This window comes from Amblyraja radiata, chromosome 15 (assembly GCF_010909765.2).
Source record: "Amblyraja radiata isolate CabotCenter1 chromosome 15, sAmbRad1.1.pri, whole genome shotgun sequence".
In the NCBI taxonomy this organism is placed as follows: Eukaryota; Metazoa; Chordata; class Chondrichthyes; order Rajiformes; family Rajidae; genus Amblyraja; species Amblyraja radiata.
Window position 1 is genome coordinate 36,904,308 of NC_045970.1, and position 20,675 is coordinate 36,924,982.

Genomic DNA, 20,675 nt, shown 5'->3' on the forward strand with positions numbered 1-20,675 from the left:
GGGAGGGGACTGCCGCTCCAGACTTTTCCAAGCCGCTGAGGAATGTTTCACCCGACGCCGATGTTTCATCTTTACGGCAAGAGGGCCCTGAAAATCATCGGACTGGCTGCACGGCCACAGATGGGCCCTGACCTCGGGTGTTTCACAGAGGAAGAGGACTTAACTTTTTGGTGCCTTTCCCCCACAGTGGAAATGTTTTGATTCTGCTGTGGGGGGATGTTTGTGTTGAACTCTGTAATATGTTGTGTCCATTTTAATTCATTTTTTTAAAACCTTTTTCTATGGTTTGCAATGGAACTTATTATTTAAATTATTGTGAAGCACTTTGGGGTCAATGCAAATTGACTTAAAATGTGCTATATAAATAAAGTTTACTTACTTACTTACTATAAGATCACCCCCCACTCTAACGCGCTCCAAGAAATCGTACTTAAGTTTGAAGTGATCGTATCTATGTATGGCATATCTAATCTGTTTGGATACCATGCAATACAAAGCCTTTCACTGTACCTCAGTGTATGTGACAATAATAAACCTAAACCATCCCGCTGCATTTCGCCAAGTATTCTTTAGTTCACGCAATGAGGCGACATACCACAGAGGTAAGAAACGGGTCTTGTAAAGAATTGCTCCCAGCGTCCACTGTATTTCCTTGTCATTGACCAACTTGATTGTCTTCAAGTTGGAATAGTCAGCTGGAAAGTCGAAACCACTGTGCAGTACCTCATACACCCACGCAGACTTAAAACACTGATACCTGCAAGGTCAGAGGACAATTGTCACTATTATCCGCGGAAGCCTCAAACTACAATTAGCATTCAATCTCAGTGATAGTCTCGAAACATTTCAAAGCAGCCTTTTCAACAAAGTTTAACAATGAGACACCAAGACATTGGGACAAAACTTGGTCAGAGGCAGATTACACGCAACATCTCAGAAGAAGGATAGGATAAAGGTTTAGGGAGATAATGTACCTTTGTACTTTAGAGATACAGCGTGGAAACATGCCCTTCAGCCCACTGATACTGCGCCGACCAGCGGCCACCCCATACACCAGCACTATCCTACACACTAGGCACAACTTTACCAAAGCTAATTAACCGCCAAACCTGCATGTCTTTGGAGGGTGGAAGGAAACTGGAGCACCTGGAGAAAACCCACGTGCTCATACACAGGGAAAACATACAAACTCTGTACAGTCACGATCGACCCTGGGTCTTTGGCACTGCAAGGCAGCAACTCTACTGCTGCGTCACCGTGCCACCCTTGCGCCCTGAATTTCATAAGTCCAGTTTGGCAATCTTGTGATGAAAAATAAAAACAAATGATTGGAACATTGCAGGCACAAGGAACTACAGATGTTGGAGTCTAACATAGAACACAAAGGGTCCCAACCCAAAATATCCTCCAGTGTCATATGTTTATGTCATAAGAGTAGAATTAGGCCATTCAGCCTATCGAGTCTACTCTGCCATTCAAGCACGGCTGATCTATCTTTCCCTCTAAACCCCCTTCTCCTCATAAACATTGACACCCTTACTATCCTCCAGAGTTGCTGCCTGACCTGCTGAGTTACTCCAGCACTTTGTGTTCTACACTGGGAACATTCAACAAGTCAGGCAACCTCTGTGGAAGGAGAGTGAGTATCAACCTTTCAGTCAAAGATCCGTTCGACACTATGTTCGAAGGTTCTTGGATTGGAACATTAATTCTGCTTCTCTTTCCACAGATGACCATTAACCTGTTGGAAGAGTTTTCAGCATTTTATTTTGGATTTTGAGGGATGCCGCCTGACCTGCTGAGTTACTGCAGCACTTTGTCTTTGTTTTTTGTAAACCAGCATCTGCAATCCCTTGTTTGTTTCTTGGTTGGCAATGTTATGATTTTTGCTTTTGCTAAAGTACTGTACATGCTGATGCTGGTGATCAAGTTCGTTCTAACTCAAAATTCCTGAATATTAAGGCGATCAAGGGATAGGGCAATGAAACACGAAAAGTGGCGCTGAAGTGGAAGATCAGAAATGGGGAGGCAGTGGTGCAGTTAATACAGCCACAGCTGTGCAATTCTAGTGGCCCAGGTCCAGTGGGGACCTCCAGTGCCGTGGGACTTGCACCTTCTCCCCCAAGTTTCGTCCAGGTGCTCTGGATCCTTCCCACATACAAAGGTTAATTGGCCATCCAAGTGAAGTCATTTTGTGTGCTAGTGAGTTGTAGAATCTGAGGAGACGTAATGTGCATGTGGTAAGAATATCAAGGTGGGATGGGTCCTTGATGGTATACACAATCGCAGAGGTAAGGTGGGAGGTGGGGGGTGGGGGGGTTGAAGAGACTGTTCCTGTGCTCCAAGTCTCTGTGTATCATATTGATGAATGCAATGGCTAGAAGTGGCAAATGGCCTAATTCTGCTCCTGTTTCTTATGTTCTTAATTCAATGTCCGTACTGTAAAAGTCTGGCGCAACGGGTGATTTGCTGCCTTTCAGCGCCATTCACCTGGGTTCAATCCTGACTGCAGGTGCTGTCTGTACGGAGTTTGTATGTTCCCTCCATGACCTGCGTGGGTTTTCTCCGGATGCTCCGTTTCCCTCCCACACTCCTAAGACACTACAGGTTTGTAGGTTAATTGGCTTGGTAAAATTGTAAATTGTCCCTAATGTGTGTCGGATAGTGTTAGTGTCCGGGATGATCGCTGGTCAGCGTGGACTCGGTGGGTCGAAGAAACTGTTTCCACGCCGTATCTTTAAACTAAACAAAGCTAGGTTGAAGCTACTGCTTCACCTCATGGATTTGCTGCTCATGGTTTGTCCCTGGAACACTTACTTTAATCTGCTCAGGTCTGCATGAGATGAAAACAGATTGAGGTCAAATCGTTCTTTTAAGGTTGTCCATTTGGTAGCACAAAAATCCTGGAAAAGAGAATTGGAGCTGAATCTCAACAGTTTGAAAAGATTGCCAATACTTCAATATCCATCTTAGATTTTTAGATTTCATTAATATATATGTGGCAAAAATCCAGCCCATCGAGTTCATGCCAGCTCTCAGAACATTCCTATTCCCAACTTCTCTTCTTGCAAACTATTCTCACACATTCACACATCAATTTTGCTCAGAAGCTCTTACCACCTACCTAGCTTGGGGATTAACTGATGGGCCGAATGGCCAAATTCTGCACCTACAATTTATGAACTTAGTTTCAATTAACCTCACAATCAGTATGTTTGGGTTAAATCACGCCTTGGTTTGGGAACAGCTTTGCCGACCATATGAAATTGCAGAGATTTGTAGATGTCGCCTGGGGGCGGGGGGGGGGGGGGGGGGGGGGGGGGGGAAGAAGGAGTGGAGACACTTATAATAAATAAACCAGACAACATAATAAAGTTTAGCGGACATTTTACATTACTGGTCGGCTTTCTTTGGTCCTGAAAACTCCAATGAGCCAATTAAAATGCCTGGTCAGCGAAGGAGATTGCCTACGGCTGCCCTCGACTGCCTGTAACTACATAGCGACCCCGCTACACTATGAGCTCAAAAGAACCATGCCGACCAATTTTTACTCGCGGAAAATATATCCGAGTATGCGGGAAATTCCCTCGAGCATGAAGGGGGGAGTTTCAGTGACCTCATAGGACCACGTGTCGACCATGCTGCGAGTTTGAGTCGAGTGCAAACTCTTCTAAACTCGCAGATTAGGTCGCCGCAGTGGGACAGCCCCTTAACTCAGCGGGTCAGGCAGCATCCGTGGAGACATGAATAGGCGACGTTCCAGGTCTGAAGAAAGGTCCTGACTCAATACGTCACCTATCCATATTCTCTAGGGATGCTGCCTAACCCACTGAGTTACAACAGCATTTTGTGTATTTTCTTCCCCTGTTATCAAGCTTCTAAATGGTCCTTCCATAAGCTGGGGTACTGTCCAATTCACTTCTAACCCATTGCAGACATCGGACTTTGTCTATGGAATTGATGCGTTACAATGGTGAGCACTATATTCTGCATTCTGTGCCTTCTCCCTTGCTCTACCTATTGCACTTGAGTTTGATTTGATGGTATTTATGTATAGTATTATCTGATCTGATTGGGCTGTATGCAAAACAAAGCTCTTCACAGTATACTACTACTATAGTAGTATCCGCTGTTCCAGGTGTGGACTCCTATATATCGGCAAGACCAAGCACAGGCTTGGCGATCGTTTTGCTGAACACCTACGCTCAGTCCGCCTGAACCTACTTGATCTCCCGGTTGTTAAATACTTTAACTCCCCTTCCCATCCCCATATGAGGCCTCCTCCACTGTCAGAGTAAGGCCCTATGCAAATTGGAGGAGCATCACCTCATATTTTGCTTGGGCAGCTTACACCACATCGGAATGAATATTGACTTCTCTAACTTCGAGTAACCCTTGCATTCCCTCTCTCGCCATCCCTCCCCATCCTAGTTCTCCGACCAGTTTGACTATCACGATTAAATTTTATCTTTATATGCTTCGTTGTCAACTTCTCCTAGTTAACACAGATCTATTCTACATTTTCCTTTGACCCAATCTCATTTGAAGCCACGTTTTCACATCTTACACTTCCTTATCTCATTGTCTCCCTCTCCCTTGACTCCTGGTCTGAAGAAGGGTCTCGACCCGAAATGTCACCAATTCCTTCTGTCCAGAGATGCTGCCTGTCCCGCAGTTACTCCAGCATTTTGTGTCTATCTTTGGTGTAAATCAGCATCTGCAGTTCCTTCCTACACCCTACAGATTAAGGGGAATTTCCAGAGGCCAATTAACCTACACCTTTTCAACAACATCCAATTAACAAACCTATACGTCTTCGTGATGTGGGAGGAAACTGGACCACCCACGCGGCACAGGGAGATCATGCAAACTCTGCACAGACAGCACCCGAGGTCAGGATTGAACCTGGATCTCTGGAGCTATGAGGCACACCAGCTCTATAAACTTTGCCACTGTGACACCTTTCTTTGGACAACAGCATCAAAAGTACACAGGCTTGACAATTGATCATTTATCTATCTGGGATCACATCATGCACATTTCTGGCTCCCACACTTCCATGTGTTACTGCGCACAAAGCACTCCACTGGTTGAAAACACCCGGGGTCATAGTGTGCCCTGAGTGTATTTGCTGTTTTAACAGCGTACTGGGAAATTAAAGCCAGATCAGTACATCAAATTAAACTGTAGAAGCAGGAGAAAGTGACACGAATGGAAATTAGTAAAAGCCAAATTTACATCCGATATTACACAGATCTCAGCATTTGGAACTGAATTCTGATCACAATTGTAGCAGTAGTCATATTGACTACTTACCTCATCGGGTATCCTCGGACTATCTGACCGGACTTTACTTGCTTTACCTTGCACTAAATATTATTCCCTTATCATGTATCTGTACCAGATATGTATCAGGCTCGATTGTAATCGGGTATTGTCTTTTTTTTTTTTTTTAATATTTTTTTTATTGGAGATAGGTACATAGGTACATAGGTACATAACCTATTTACATCATTACACTTACATTTTTGAATTGATAATATTGTCAATTATTATTACATTGTCTCCAATACTTTTTGCCTTTTTTTTTTTAAACTAGATAGAACTAAAGAGATAGATGAAGTAAAGAAATAAAAGAAAAAGAAGAAAAACAAAAACAAAAAGAAAAAAAAAAAGAAAAAAAGGAAAAAGATAGTTAAAGAAGAATGGAAAAATTTATTAAAATAAAAAAGACTTCATTCGAGATATATTCGTACATTTCAGAGTATAGTATTTCATCCATTCTTTAGCCCGCGTGCTAGTCAGGTTCCTGTGCTGAACCATTCTGACCCTTTAAATAATCAATAAAAGGAGACCATGTTCCAACGAATAATTCCTGTTTGTCCAACAGGGAAAATCTGATTCTTTCCACGTTTAAGGTCTCCGTCATTTCTATAATCCACATTTTGATTGTGGGGGCCGTAGGTATTGTCCACGGCTGGCTGGTTAGCATGCAACCAAAGCTTTCACAGTACCTCGGTACATGTGACAATAAAGCAAACTGAACTGAAGATCCACTGCCTCCAATCGCCAGAGACCAGGGTTTGATCCTGACCTCTGATGTTGTCCATGTGGGTTTCCTCCGGGTGCTCCAGTTTCCTCCCACATCCCAAAGACTTGTGCATTTGTGCAGTTTCCTCCCACATCCCAAAGATATTGGCCCTCTGTAAATTTCCCCCTTGTGTGTAGTTGGTGAGAGAGTGGGATGACATGGAACTAGTGTGATGGTCGGCATGGAGTTTCTTTAAACTATACAATTATTGTGCCTTTGGATTCAAATATGACCAAGGAAGTGGAAAAGAGAGAAGAAAAACAGCCCCAACTGTCTTGTTGGGGGTTGCAGAGTTCAAATGTGCCAAGTCTCTTCTACCACCAGTGAAATATCAGCCATTGGTATTCAAGGAGATTGGTTATGTCGCAAAGCTTGTTGCCAAAGCTTGATGCTTTGCTTGGGAACATGTAAGAAAACTGCCTCAGAAGGCAGTAGAGGCCGATTATCTGGATGCTTTCAAGAGTTAGATAGCTCTTAAAGATAGTGGAGTCAAGGGATATGGGGAGAAGGTAGGAACGGGGTACTGATTGTGGATGATCAGCCATGATCACAGTGAATGGCAGTGCTGGCTCAAAGGGCCGAATGGCCTACTCCTGCACCTATTACCTATTGTCTATTGTCTAAAAGGAGGGAGAACAGAATAAAGTTAATTGGGAAGACACCAGAATGGGGAATAAAAATCTTAATTGAGCTAACAGCCAGTTAGTATCACCGATATATTATGTCGTATTATGACCTTATAAGTATCGTGTTTCCATACCTTGGCTGCTTTTGCGTACCTGACGCCATCGTATTGACTTCCCATGCGCAAGACATCTTCAGTGCAGTAATGAAATTCAGAGAAACCGTAGAATTCACTGTTATGGAAATCAATAGGAGGCTGATAAACCCCACTGAAGGAAGTGTTGGTCTCATTCCCTTTGCCCAGGAATGGTTTGATTCGCTTGCAGCACTCGTCAAAGTCCCCGACTCCTTTCAAGTGCAAAATCTGTTCGTCCTGAATGGTATCGGCTGTTTCAAGGGACAGACAGGGATCGAGGTAAGGGCGCTCTGCACTGATACCGATGTGCTGTCCAAGCAATCTGCAAAAGGTAACAGCTTTATACTCAGTACGATCTCCACTAAACACAATATCTTTCCTTCACCTTGAAATATGTAAACTGCACCTCAAAGATGCCAACTTAAATTTCAATTTCATATTTAAGACCAATTTTATTGTACATAGAAGATTGTCACAAAAACCTGGAGTAGCTCAGCGGGTCAGGCAGCATCGCTGTAGAAAAGAATTAGGTGACATGTCCGGTCGAGACCCTTCTTCTGACTGAGAGTAAGGGGAGGGGGGAAACGAGAGATATGAAAAAGTACATAGAACATGGGAATGAAAGGGATGCAAAAGAACAAATCAAAGCCGGCAATGACGATCAAGGAAATGTGGAGCCCACAATGGTCCATTGTTCGCTGTGGAGAAGGGGTTAATAAGTGATCCAAACAATGAAACTCAGTAGGACGATAATGAAACTAGTATGACGACCAAGGTGGGGGAGGGATGGAAAGAGAAGAGATGCAAGGGTTACTTGAAGTTAGAGAAATCAATATTCATACTGGGTTTTAAGTTGCACCAGCAAAATATGAGGTGTTCTTCATCAATTTGCGTGTGGCCTCAGATTGTGGAGGAGGCCCAGAACAGAAAGATCAGTATGCAAATGGGAAGGGCCTTGTCCTGATTGCATGCAGTGAACCAGGGTCGGACCCAAAATGTCACCTATCTATGTTCTCCAGAGATGCTGGCTGATCTGCTGAGATATTCCACGCTGCATCTCGAAACTAAACCAATGGTCGACAAGATGAGCCACTGCAACAGCACAGAGCTTGCTATGCATTACACACAAATATTGTCATCTTTGTTAATATACCTGTTTGCAGTCGTAATATTATTAAAAATTAGGTCCTCGTAGCGCTGTCGAGCATAATTTCCACCATATCCGAGGAAGGTGCTTACATAAACCCTGTACACATGTTCAGTATGATGAACGTCACAACCAAGGTTGAATTCAGCCAGTAAACCTTTCGCAGCTTCTTCCTGTAATGACAAATCTGTAGCTTAGAATGAAGAAGTGACTTAAGTGCCCTGTTAGGTATGCCACACACAAAATGATGCCACACTGGAACATTTCCTAATTTTTTCCCACTCCAAAATACGACCTTTCTGCAAAATGAATATATAAAATATTTTAATGTACTAAAAAGGAACTGCAGATTCTGGTTTATATCAATGATAGACACAAATGCTGGAGGAACTCAGTGGGTCAGGTTTCTGGGGAACATGGATAGGTGTAGCGTCGGGTTGGGACCCTTCTTCAGATTCTTATTTGAGTCTGAAGAAGGGTCACGACCCAAAATGTTACCTATCCATGCTCGCCTGAGATGCTGCCCGACCCACTGAGTTACACCAGGATTTTGTGTTTAAAAATGATTCCAAGCACAATATTTTCCCTTTAATATATTGGATAGTTTTCAGAGGTGAGGTCTTTTGTGGCCAGGAAAAGAATGATTTTGTAGTCTTTGCAACCAGAATCAGCAACTTTCATTGTTCACCGCCCCAGGCAGCGTGTTCTAGGCACTCACCACAGAGTGTAAAAAAACTTGCCCTGCACATCTCCTTTAATCTTTACCCCACTCACTTTGAAGAGATGCACTCTAGTTTTTGACATTTCCACCCTCGGAAAAAGGTTCTGTCTACCCTATCTGTACCTCTCGTAAATTTGTATACTTCAATCAGGTGTTACTCTTTTTAAGAAGGGTTCTGTTGATTCATTTTACAATGAAAAACTACAGTCACAGTAATCATCAACATTTATGTTATAAATCTGAGATCATATTTATGCTAGAAATTGCTTGGGGAAACTAGTTGCAATTTTCAGCATGACTATGAACTCAGATTTATAATGGAAATGTTGGGAATTATCCTGACCATAATTTCTCATCATAAAGTGAATCAACAGGGAGGCACAGCTGCGTCACAATGCCAGAGACCTGGTTCGATCTCGACCTCAGGTGCCGTCCGTGTGGAGTTTGCATGTTATCCCTGTGACTGCTTTTGTTTCTTCCAGGTGCTCCGGTTTCCTCCAACATCCCAAAGGCATGCAAGCTTGTAGGTTAATTGGCCCTCAGAATGCATAGAGTCTTTTACCCATGGTAGTGGAATCAAAAACAAGAGGACATAGGTTTAAGGTAAGAAGGGAAAGATTTAATAAGAACCTGAGGGGCAACCTTTGTCCACTCAGAGAGTGGAGGGTACATGGAACAAGCTACCAGAGGACATAATTGAGGCAGGCACTATAACAGCATTCAAAATATACTTCAACAGGTACATGGACAGTAAAGGTTGAGAGGGATATTGACCAAATGCCAGCAAATGGGACTAGCTTAGCTGGGGCACCTTGATCGGCATGGAAGAGCCTGTTTCCTTGCTGTATAACTATAACCCTGGAGCTGTTTCACTTTACCATTTGGTGACAATGCAATAAATCATTTTGTGTCACTCATGCTCTGTATTACTGTGAGCTGTGCCCTCAATTAATATTGTTAGGATCAATTAAAGTAAAATCAGATGCCGACCTGCACCGGTGAGGCAAAGACCAGAGGGTTTGCCACCTCATAAGCTATTTGAAGAGAAGCACCGCCCATGTCGAGTATGCCCACCGTCCGTTTGCGAATGACAGAAGCTTTCTTGGGATTGCTGGACACAGTCACAGCATCATGGGTATCGTTATCTGAAACCAACAGGTGAGAACGGGAGAAAAAGAAAACAAGCGAAAATTAGATCGGTGGCCTTAACAAACCCGACAGATGGATGACAAAAAATAATAAACATTACTCATGTAGCAAGTGCTTCAGATGCTGGTTGATACCGAAGATAGACACAAAGTGCTGGAGTAACTCAGTGGGTCAGGCAGCAACTCTGGAGAAAACGAATAGGTGATGTTTCAGGTCAGAATCCTTCTGCAGACTCATTCATTCTCAAACATTACATTTCTGTAACACCTTTTCGCATTCCCTGGGAGGCCCTAAAGCACTTTACACCTCACAAGGTAATTTCTGTGGTGTATTTATGTTTAGTTTTATTATTGTCGAGATACATTGAAAAGATTTGTTTTGCATGCTATCCAATCAAATCAGATAATACAATATTTATAGGTAGAGCAATGGTGAAGATAAAGAGTGCAGAATATAGTTAGGATAGGATCGTTCTGCAGACTCGACCGGAACATCACCCATTCTTTTTCCCCAGAGATGCCGCATGACCCTCTGGATTACTCCAGCATTTTGTGTCCATCTTCAGTATAAACCAGCATCTGCAGTTCCCTTTTACACGCAAAGTGACACGCAGCCTAGCAGCTGCTGTGCAACTTTCAGCACAAGGGACAAATGGGTAGACCGGTAGAAGCATTCAGTGACGTGGCAATATTCATTGCGAGTAGACAGATGGGACTGAAGGCTGATAAATCCACAGGGCCTGATGGTCTGCATCCCAGGGTACTTACGGATGTGGCTCTAGAAATCGTGGATGCATTGGTGATAATTTTTCAATGTTCTATAGATTCAGGATCAGTTCCTGTGGCTAGGAGGGGAGCTAATGTTATCCCACTTTTTAAGTAAGGCGGGAGAGAGAAAACGGAATTATAGACCAGTTAGCCTGACATCGGTGGTGGGGAAGATACTGGAGTCAATTATAAAAGATGAAATAGCCGCATATTTGGATAGCAGTAACAGGATCGGTCCGAGTCAGCGTGGATTTACGAAGGGGAAATCATGCTCGACTAATCTTCTGGAATTTTTTGAGGGTGCAACTAGGAAAATGGAGAAGGGAGAGTCAGTGGATGTAGTGTACCTGGACTTTCAGAAAGCATTTGATAAAGTCCCACATAGGAGATTAGTGGGCAAAATTAGGGCACATGGTATTGGGGGTAGAATGCTGACATGGATAGAAAATTGGTTGGCAAATAGGAAACAAAGAGTAGAGATTAACGGGTCCCTTTCAGAATGGCAGGCAGTGACTAGTGGGGTACCACAAGGCTCGGTGCTGGGACCGCAGCTATTTACAATATACACCAATGATTTGGATGAAGGGATTCAAAGTAACATTAGCAAATTTGCAGATGATATAAAGCTGGATGGCCGTGTGAACTGTGAGGATGCTATGAGAATGCAGGGTGACTTGGACAGATTGGGGGAGTGGGCAGATGCATGGCAGATGAAGTTTAATGTGGATAAATGTGAGGTTATCCACTTTGGTAGCAAAAACAGGAAGGCCGATTACTATCTAAATGGCGTCAAGTTGGGAAAAGGGGAAGTACAACGGGATCTGGGAGTCCTTGTTCAACAGTCTATGATGCAGGTACAGCAGACAGTGAAGAAAGCAAATGGCATGTTGGCCTTTATAACAAGAGGAGTCGAGCATAGGAGCAAAGAGGTCCTTCTGCAGTTGGACAGAGCCCTAGTGAGACCACACCTGGAGTATTGTGTGCAGTTTTGGTCCCCTAATTTGAGGAAGGACATTCTTGCTATTGAGGGAGTGCAGCATAGGTTTACAAGGTTAATTCCCGGGATGGCGGGACTGTCATATGCTGAGAGAATGGAGCGGCTGGGCTTGTACACTCTGGAATTTAGAAGGATGAGAGGGCATCTTATTGAGACATATAAGATTGTTAAGGGTTTGGGCACGCTAGAGGCAGGAAACATGCTCCCGATGTTGGGGTAGTCCAGAACCAGGGGCCACAGTTTAAGAATAAGGAGTAAGCCATTTAGAAAGGAGACGAGGAAACACTTTTTCTCACAAAGAGTGGCGAGTCTGTGGAATTCTCTGCCTCAGAGGGCGGTGGAGGCCGTTTCTCTGGATACTTTCAAGAGAGAGCTAGATAGGGCTCTTAAAGATAGCGGAGTCAGGGGATATGGGGAGAAGGCAGGAACGGGGGACTGATTGGGGATGATCAGCCATGATCACATTGAATAGCGGTGCTGGCTCGAAGGGCCGAATGGCTTACTCCTGTCTATTGTTTATTGAGTCAGTGAGTGACTAAGTTAACTGTTTCCATCCCATGGACAGAATTATTTCCTCTTGGAAATTTTTTAGCGAGGATAAAATCATCTTGATAGAATTATCAATTAATTCGACATGCGATCTTAAAATATGGGCCCCAAGTCAAAAAGTTTGATCAATTTTCGGCTGCAGATGAAAATGGTTGGGAGTGGCCGATCAAAGCATATGACAAACAAGAACAGAAAGACTTAAGGATGAAAGAAGACGTGCATATGCAGCGCAAGTCGCATTCAAAAGGCAGCATCTCTGGCAGTCCCTTCGTACTACTGACGAGTTAGGCTCACTACATTATTCAACCTCTCCCTGGACAAGTCCGTGGTCCCTGCCTGCTTCAAAAAATCCATCATTGTACCGGTACCTAAAAATGCCTCCCCAGCTGGTCTGAATGACTACCGTCCGGTGGCCCTTACCTCGGTAGTCATGAAATGCTTTGAGAGGCTGGTGAAGAAACACACCTGCGCCTTCCTCCCTCGGAACATGGACCCGTTGCAGTTCGCATACCGTCCGAACAGGTCCACGGACGATGCGGTCTCCCAGGTCTTGCACACCGCTCTCTCCCATCTGGACAGCCAGAAGGGGGGCTACATGAGGATGCTGTTCATAGACTACAGTTCAGCCTTCAACACGATAGTCCCCACCAGACTGGCCGGGAAGCTAATGGAATTGGGGCTCAACACCTCCCTGTGTGCCTGGGTCCTGGACTTTCTCACCGCCAGGCCCCAGGTAGTCAAGATGGGAGGGAATACATCGAAGTCCCTCACCCTGAGCACAGGATCGCCCCAGGGTTGCGTCCTTAGCCCCTTATTGTACTCCCTGTACACACATGACTGTGTGGCTAGGTTCAGCTCCAACTCAATAATTAAGTTTGCTGATGACACTGTGGTGGTGGGCCTGATCTCAGACAACGATGAGAAGGCCTACCGGGAGGAGGTGGCTGATCTAGCACTCTGGTGCCAGGATAACAGCCTCCTCTTGAACATCAAAAAAACGAAGGAGCTGATCATGGACTTTAGGAGGGCACATCATCCGAGGACGTACACTCCATTGAGGATAAATGGGGATCCTGTGGATAGGGTGAACTGTTTTAAATATCTGGGAGTCCACATCTCCGAGGATATGACATGGGCATCACACGCCTCAGCACTCGTGAGTAAGGCAAGGCAGCGCCTTTACCACCTCAGGCAATTGAGGAAATTCAGAGTGTCTCCGAGGATCCTCCATTGCTTCTACGCAGCGGTGGTGGAAAGCATCTTGTCCGGGAACATTACCATCTGGTTTGGGAATTGCTCTGCCAAGGACAAGAAGGCTCTGCAGAGAGTAGTGCGTTCGGCCGAATGCACTATGGGAACTTCACTTGCCCCCCTGCAGGAACTATACATCAGGAGGTGCAACTCCAGAGCCAACAATATCATGAGAGACCCCTTCCACCCCTGCAACGGTCTGTTCCAGCTGCTACGGTCAGGCAAACGCCTCCGTTACCATGCGGTGAGAACAGAGAGGTTGAGATGGAGTTTCTTCCCAGAGGCCATTCGGACTGTAAACGCCTATCTCACCAGGGACTAACTCTACTGAACGTTTTTCCTTCCATTATTTATTATGTAAAGGTATATGTGTGTTATGATTGTGTTTATAGTTTGTTTGGTTGTTTGTCTTTTTGCACAAAAGTCCGCGAGCATTGCCACTTTCATTTCACTGCATATCTCGTATGTGTATGTGACAAATAAACTTGACTTGACTTGACTTGAACTGTATAAGTCAGTGGAAAATTACAGCGTTGAGTGTAAAAATACTGGGTGCTGTTGCAGCTGGAATAATGGAACATGCGGTTGCGATGAGTCATTTCTATTGAGGAACCAGCCTTTGCTTCTGCCCGCATACCGTGTTGTGAAATGATTGGAGGATCGGGCGGCGGGGGGGCTGGTGGTCGGTTTGCTGCTGCTTTTATACCTGTATTATGCTTATTGTAAAGTACTTACTCTGGGGAGTGACAGGTTGCGGACCAGAGTCAGTCCCCCAGGGTGAAAAATAAACTTGTTGAATGAAACATGTTGTATTCGTCTTAGCATATTTACTAAACCAGATCGCGGGTAAAATAATCCAGTTCAACACTACATGCCAGTAGCGTCAGTAAAGACAAGTCAATGACTTGAACGATAATTCTGTTTCCTCTTCACAGGTGCTGCCTGACCTGCTGGGCACTTACAGAATTTTCTATTCGTATTTTAGATTTAGGACATGCAGCGTATTTTTTTCCCTCTTAATTATTCTAACAAGTTATAGCTGAGCTACAGGGAGAGATGGAGCAGGCTAGGACTTTATTCTTTGGAGCGTCGGAGGATGACGGGTGATCTTATAGATGTGTACAAAACAATGAAGGGAAATGATAGGGTGAATGCACAGAATCTTTTACCCAGGGTATGGAATCAAGACCCAGAGGACATAGGTTTAAGGTGAGAGGGACAAGATATAATAGGAACCTGAGGGGCAACTTTTTCACTCAGAGGGTGGTGGGTATATGGGATGAACTATAATAGCATTAAAAAAACACTTGGACAGGTACATGTATTGGAAGGTTTTATAGGGATATGGGCCAAATACAGGCAAATGGTACTGGTGTAGATGGGGCATCTTGGTCAGCATGGGCCAATGGGCCTGCTTCCATGCTGTATGACCCTGTGACCCTATTATGGTGTTTAGGAAGGGAGCCAAGAGATTGTGGCCAATGACAATAGAAGTTGTCACTGATGGTGAATAGAGGCAGACTGGGGAGAGATGTCAGTGGACATGAGGGTGAAGACAGCACACTGTAACACAAAGTTTGGGCGGGATTGGTAACATAACAATATTAACAGGCCGACTTACTATCTTCAATGTGGTTAAACCGTCCAAGGACAAAGTTGATTCCAATCCAGGCATAGACCCCTGTCAAAATAATTCCATATTACTCACAAGCTTGAAATGTGTAATGAAAAAATATCATAGCAGTTCAGCTTTTAGTTTAAGGATACAGCATGGAAACATGATACAGCATGGATACCACCCACCAAGTCCACACTGACCATTGATCACCCGTACAGACTAGTTATCCCACCACACATTAGGGGCAATTTATAAAGGCCAATTAATCTACAAATCCGCACATCCTTTGGATGTATGAAGAATCAGGAGAACCCGGAGGAAACCCACGCAGTCACAAGGAGAGGATACTGTCCTCGCCGATCAACTGGACGCTGACAACTTGCACGTTTCCCCGACACACTTTATTTACACAAGTAGAGCGGCACAGTCCCAGTTACCGCACTGCTCTGAAATTCTACTCGGAACTGTCAGCTTTTATACAGATTTTGACACTTGAAATCGTGCACACCCTCTAATTTTTTTAATCTCTAATCACAAGACATTCTCAAAAACACTAATAATTAATTAACTATGTCTACTTTAATAAAACTACATATTATTCAATCCTTTACTTGTATTTAATTCCTGTAAGGATTATCTATCAAGAACCTTGTGCTCTAGGTTACAGCTAGCTGTACGTAAAAGGATGCCTATCAAAAACCTTGTGCTGCATTATCAAAGGATGTCCAAAGGCCCTTGTGCTGTACAGCTATCGTAACCCTTGTCATACTGAAGCTTCCACAGTACACACTCTGTACAGACAACACTCGAGGTCAGGATCAAACCTGGGTCTCTGGCCCTGTATGGCAGCAACTCTACCGCTGCACCACCCTTATAACTCTATGAAACGCACCTTCTTGTTTACCAGATATCACTTCGGCATGTGACTCAGAAAACAGGAAGTCAAATTCGATAGGCACGTTTGTGCAGAGCTCCTGGAGAATGGCACCCCGTTGACTGAGGAGAAGAAATATATTTAAAGTCCAATCTAATTTAACCTCTAACATTACGTCACTTTCAAGAGGAACCTTGGAAGCAGACAACCATCCTGGCAAAACCTCCTGGTTAAACCAGAGCAAGTAATTTAAAGATAAGTTACCACTGGCTTCCCGTGGTGGAAGATTTCATTCCCCCACTCTAATGCCATAGGTTTAGGTGTATGATTGTCACGTGCACCGGGGAACAGAGAAAGCCTTTGTGAGAGAAAAAGACAGGTTTCTAGTTTAATTTAGTTTAAAGATATAGCATGGAGTTCATGCTGACTCTGAATCACCCGTTCACACCAATTCTAGTTATCCCACTTTCTTCTTCCCTCACACACAGGGGGTAATTTACAGAGGCAGGTTATCTCACTTCCTCTTCCATCACACTAGGGGCAATTTTACGTACAAACCCACATGCCTTTGGGATGGGGAATGAAACCGGAGCACCCGGAGGAAACCCACGCGGTCACAGGGAGAATGTGCAATCTCCACACAGACAGCATCCAAGGTTAGGATTGAATGAGGGTTTCTGGCACTGCGAGGCAGCAGCTCTACCAGCTCTGACACATTTGCAATTGGATAGGGATGTCATGGGACTGAATAGGGAATGGCTCTCTGGCTGGATACTGAAGGACTGTGGTATCAATGGAACCCTACCCTACCAAAGAGCAACAGCCCGAGAACATTGTCCAGAACTGCAGGTTTCCCAGCAACAGACTCAATGTTCATTCATGCATGCTATTGCACAGTAGTTTTTAGTATACTTTTTAAGACTGGATTGAGCACCATCTCAGAAGCCAAGTGCCCGGACTGGACTTTGAAAATGGCACTAAAACCAGACGACTCTTGTATGCAGTCTCAGTGGACTATTTCCATACAGTCTGTACTAATGAGGGATTGTGCTTGAGTATGGCTATACTTTACGGAATTGTATGCAAAAAATGGATTGCACTGTACGTCTCTATACATGTGATAAAGAACCTATGCAATTGACATTATGTGACGTTGAAACAAGACCTGTTATTTAATTTGCAGAGAAATGCAGTGAAATCCCGTAAACTCAGAATCTCTACCTTTCTAGTAGAAGTCTCATGCCTGCTGTACACAGGATGTACAATGGTGTCTCTTTGTGTTTTGCAACTGGGACATGGTCAGCGGCAAAGTGTAGGAGAGGACGCAGATAATTCATGGTTTTATCTGGGGCGGAGGCCAGGGATGAAATACCTGGAAAAACAATGGCAATGAACAATTGTTAAATACCAATTAAATACTACAAAACACATTAACAAGAGGTCAAACGTATTCAGAAGTGAACCGCAAGATATTCAATGCTGCAAAACGATAAAAAGTACTGGAGCAACACAGCGGGTCAGGCAGCATCTCGGGCTGTTTCAGGCCAGGACCCTTTAACAGACTGATTGGAGGAGGAGGGGGGTGGTGGGTGAGTGGGAAGAAAGCTGGAAAAGTGGAGAGGCAGGACGAAGCGTGGCAGGAAATCGGTCAACAAAGGCGATGGAGGTTTTGACAGGCAGATGGTTGGACCATAGGCCAGAGATAAGAACAGGTGTGAGACAAGTTTAAGGAGTTGCGGATCGTGAAGCCAGAGGGGATGAAAGTAGAGGGGGAAGGGTGGGGGGGGGGGGGGTGGAGAAATAGGTGCAAGTCTAATGGGGGGGGGGGGAAGGCGGAGGGAGAATGGGGGGCGGGGGAGCGGTTGAGGGGGAGAAAGGGTAAGGGGGCATTCGTCAGAGGTCACCTAAAATTGGAGAATTCAATGTTCATACCATTGGGTTGTGAGCTACCCAAGTGGTATAAAATGTGCTGTTCCTCCAGTGTGCGTTTAGGGCAAGAGTGAGGCCACACACAAACTGGAGGAATAGTCCATGGTCTCCAGAGATGCTGCCTGACCCGCTGAGTTACACCACCACTTTGTCTTTTTTTTATTATAATCCCACATCTGCAGTTTATTGGATCTACATAATTGGCAAATCTGTATTGAGTCAGTTAGTGCCAGCTGCAGCAGCACTTTAACGGAAAAGGGGTTATTTCTGGGGAACAAACCTGTCTTTATATGGCACAGAATAGCCCTGTATGACTCATTTAGCATTTGTTTAATCATATATGGCACAAACAGCATTGGGCTAGCAACATTGCAGTTGATAGGCATGACAGAACCCCCTTAACTGTATCCACTTATCACTTGCCAAGCGTTGTCTGCACCCCCCCCCCCCCCCCTCCGCTCTCTTCCAGCTTTCTCCCCTTTACAATCAGTCTGAAGAAGAGTCCTGACCCAAAACATTGCCTATCAGTGTCCTCCAGACATGCTGCAAGACCCGCTGAGTTACTCCCACTCTTTGTGTTCTACTACTTTTATATTGTACAGAACAGCCCTGTGGGGTTAGTTTAGTTATATTGCATTAATATTGCATTACTGCTTTAATATATTGCGTTAATTTAGTATTAACTTCTGCGGACATGGAACAAACAGTATCAGGCCAGCAAGACCGTAATGGATCAACCTGGTAGAATCTTAACATGACTGCACTAAAAGGAGACTGGAGATGCCGGAAAGGGGCCCGACCGAAACATCATCGGTCTATTTCCCTCCACAGTTGCTGCCTGACTCGCTGTTTCTTCAGCATGCTGCTTTTATTCACTCATGGTGGCATTAAAACTGTATCGATGTGAAGTTTCAATGTAGGTTGCTAACCAGAGGGAGGCAGCAGAGCTCCACAGCGTTGAACTCAAGTTATTTACTGGGAAGAGAATTCAGTCAAATTCAACATGCTGTAACTGACCGGTTTCATTGTCGAGCTCTGTAGCCTCGGTCCAGTTACGAACACACACAATACACCCAGGAAATAGGAGAACACCCTTTCATTTCGCTGACTTCCCCACCACTTCACGAGATGAATTATTAGTGAAACGGAGAGAGCTTCAGCTGTGTTCCAACACTTCTCGACAATTTAAGGTGAGGAGGGGGGGGCAGGGGGGAAATAGGGATGCAATGGGCAATTATTTCATGTTGAGGGTGGTGAGTACATGGAACAAGTCGCCAGAGGAAGCTATAGCGGTGCAATGTAACAAAACCCGTTCCTGAATTTGCAATCTTAGATACGATGGCACAATCAATACCTTGGAGTAAACATCAATACAGGTTCACCATCGATTTTCCAGCAACTGCCGGTCTGGCACATCCTTAATCCGGACAAAATTATGAGAGTGCAATTGTAATTCCCCCCCCACCCCCGGAAGTCCCCCATAAAATGTGGTGTCTTGGCCGGGTGAGGCGACATTTTAAATGCCACTATTGTTTCTGCCTCCATCATTACCCCCAACAACACTTTCCAGGCTCCCAGCACTCTTGTGTAAAAAAAAAAAACTTGACACAAGAATATCTTCTTCAGGGCAGCACATTGGCACAGCGGTAGAGTTGCTACCTTACAGCGCCAGAGACCATGGTTCGATCCGGACTACAGGTACTGCTGTATGGAGTTTGTGTGTTCCTGTGACCGCATGGGTTTTCTCCAGCTCTGATTTCTTCCCACATTCCAAAGGCATGCAGGTTTGTAGGTTAATTGGCTTCTGTAAGTTGTAAATTGTCCCTAGTGTGTAGGATAGAATTAATGTACGGAGTGATCGCTGGTCGGCGCAGGCTTGGTGGGCCAAAAGGAGATACAATTTCCACACCGTATCCGTAAAGTCTGAAGTCTTTAAACTTTCTCCCCCTTACGTTAAAGCTATGCCCTCTAGTCTTTGCCATTACCTGGTTTGATTTTCTTCACCACCGGAGTCCTGTTCTTGTCTTTCATCTGCCTGATGTTGAGGAGATCGTGGGGATTTCCATTGTGGCGAGGCCAAAAGTACACAAACACCCGGGACCCACTGCTTCCACAGTCTATCGCCACCCCATAGTTTAGCGCAGCGTCATTGGTATCTGTAGGTTCCATGTCTTCGATTCTGGCCATGTACCTGTGCAAGAGGTAGAAGGACAACAATTAGCTCAATCGATACCATTATCAGCAGCACGTTAACGGTACAATGTCATGTGGATCTAATTGCCGTTCATATTAACATTGATATCGCCATTTATATTAACCCTCTTTTGAGATTCAAAATAATTTCTAGTTAGCAGCATCACTCTTGGTTGAAATGCCTTCACGTACGACAATCCAATTAAAATTGAACATTTTTGGTCATTGTTACTGTTAATTTTGCCTGGGTTGCTCCAACATTTCATCCTGGCACCTGTCTTTCTTCCTTGAATCAGAGTTTAGTTTATTGTCACATTTACCGAGGTACAGTGAAAAGCTATTTTGTTACGTTCTATCTAGTCAGCAAAAAGACTATACATGTTTACAATCACGCCATCCACAGTGTACAGATACAGGAAAAACGTGAATAATATTTAGTACAAGGTGGAGGAATGGAGGAAAGCCAGGTCATTTTATAGAACAAAGATTTCAACATACAATGATCGTAGCGTTCTTCTACTTGCTTACAGAGAGTCACCGCAAGCAACTACAGATCACTCTCCTCGGCCATGTCTGCACAGCCCCGTTTGAGGTGACATCAAAACACCACTGTGCATGTGGCACCCCAT

The 20,675-nt window shown here is 44.4% G+C and overlaps 1 protein-coding gene across 4 annotated transcripts in view; it reads right to left on the reverse strand.

The window, feature by feature from the left end:
* Window positions 1–20,675, reverse strand: part of LOC116981212 (ectonucleoside triphosphate diphosphohydrolase 4-like) — a 46,361-nt gene that overhangs the window by 4,345 nt on the left and 21,341 nt on the right. For all 4 annotated transcript variants that reach the window (XM_033034056.1, XM_033034059.1, XM_033034058.1 and 1 more), the window contains exons 4-12: window positions 19,839–20,044; window positions 17,146–17,296; window positions 15,943–16,046; window positions 15,054–15,113; window positions 9,710–9,864; window positions 8,005–8,171; window positions 6,852–7,173; window positions 2,818–2,903; window positions 596–757 (exon numbers count right to left, since the gene is read on the reverse strand). In XM_033034056.1, the coding sequence (XP_032889947.1) occupies window positions 596–757; window positions 2,818–2,903; window positions 6,852–7,173; window positions 8,005–8,171; window positions 9,710–9,864; window positions 15,054–15,113; window positions 15,943–16,046; window positions 17,146–17,296; window positions 19,839–20,044 (1,413 nt within the window). The remainder of the gene's footprint in view (window positions 1–595; window positions 758–2,817; window positions 2,904–6,851; window positions 7,174–8,004; window positions 8,172–9,709; window positions 9,865–15,053; window positions 15,114–15,942; window positions 16,047–17,145; window positions 17,297–19,838; window positions 20,045–20,675) is intronic.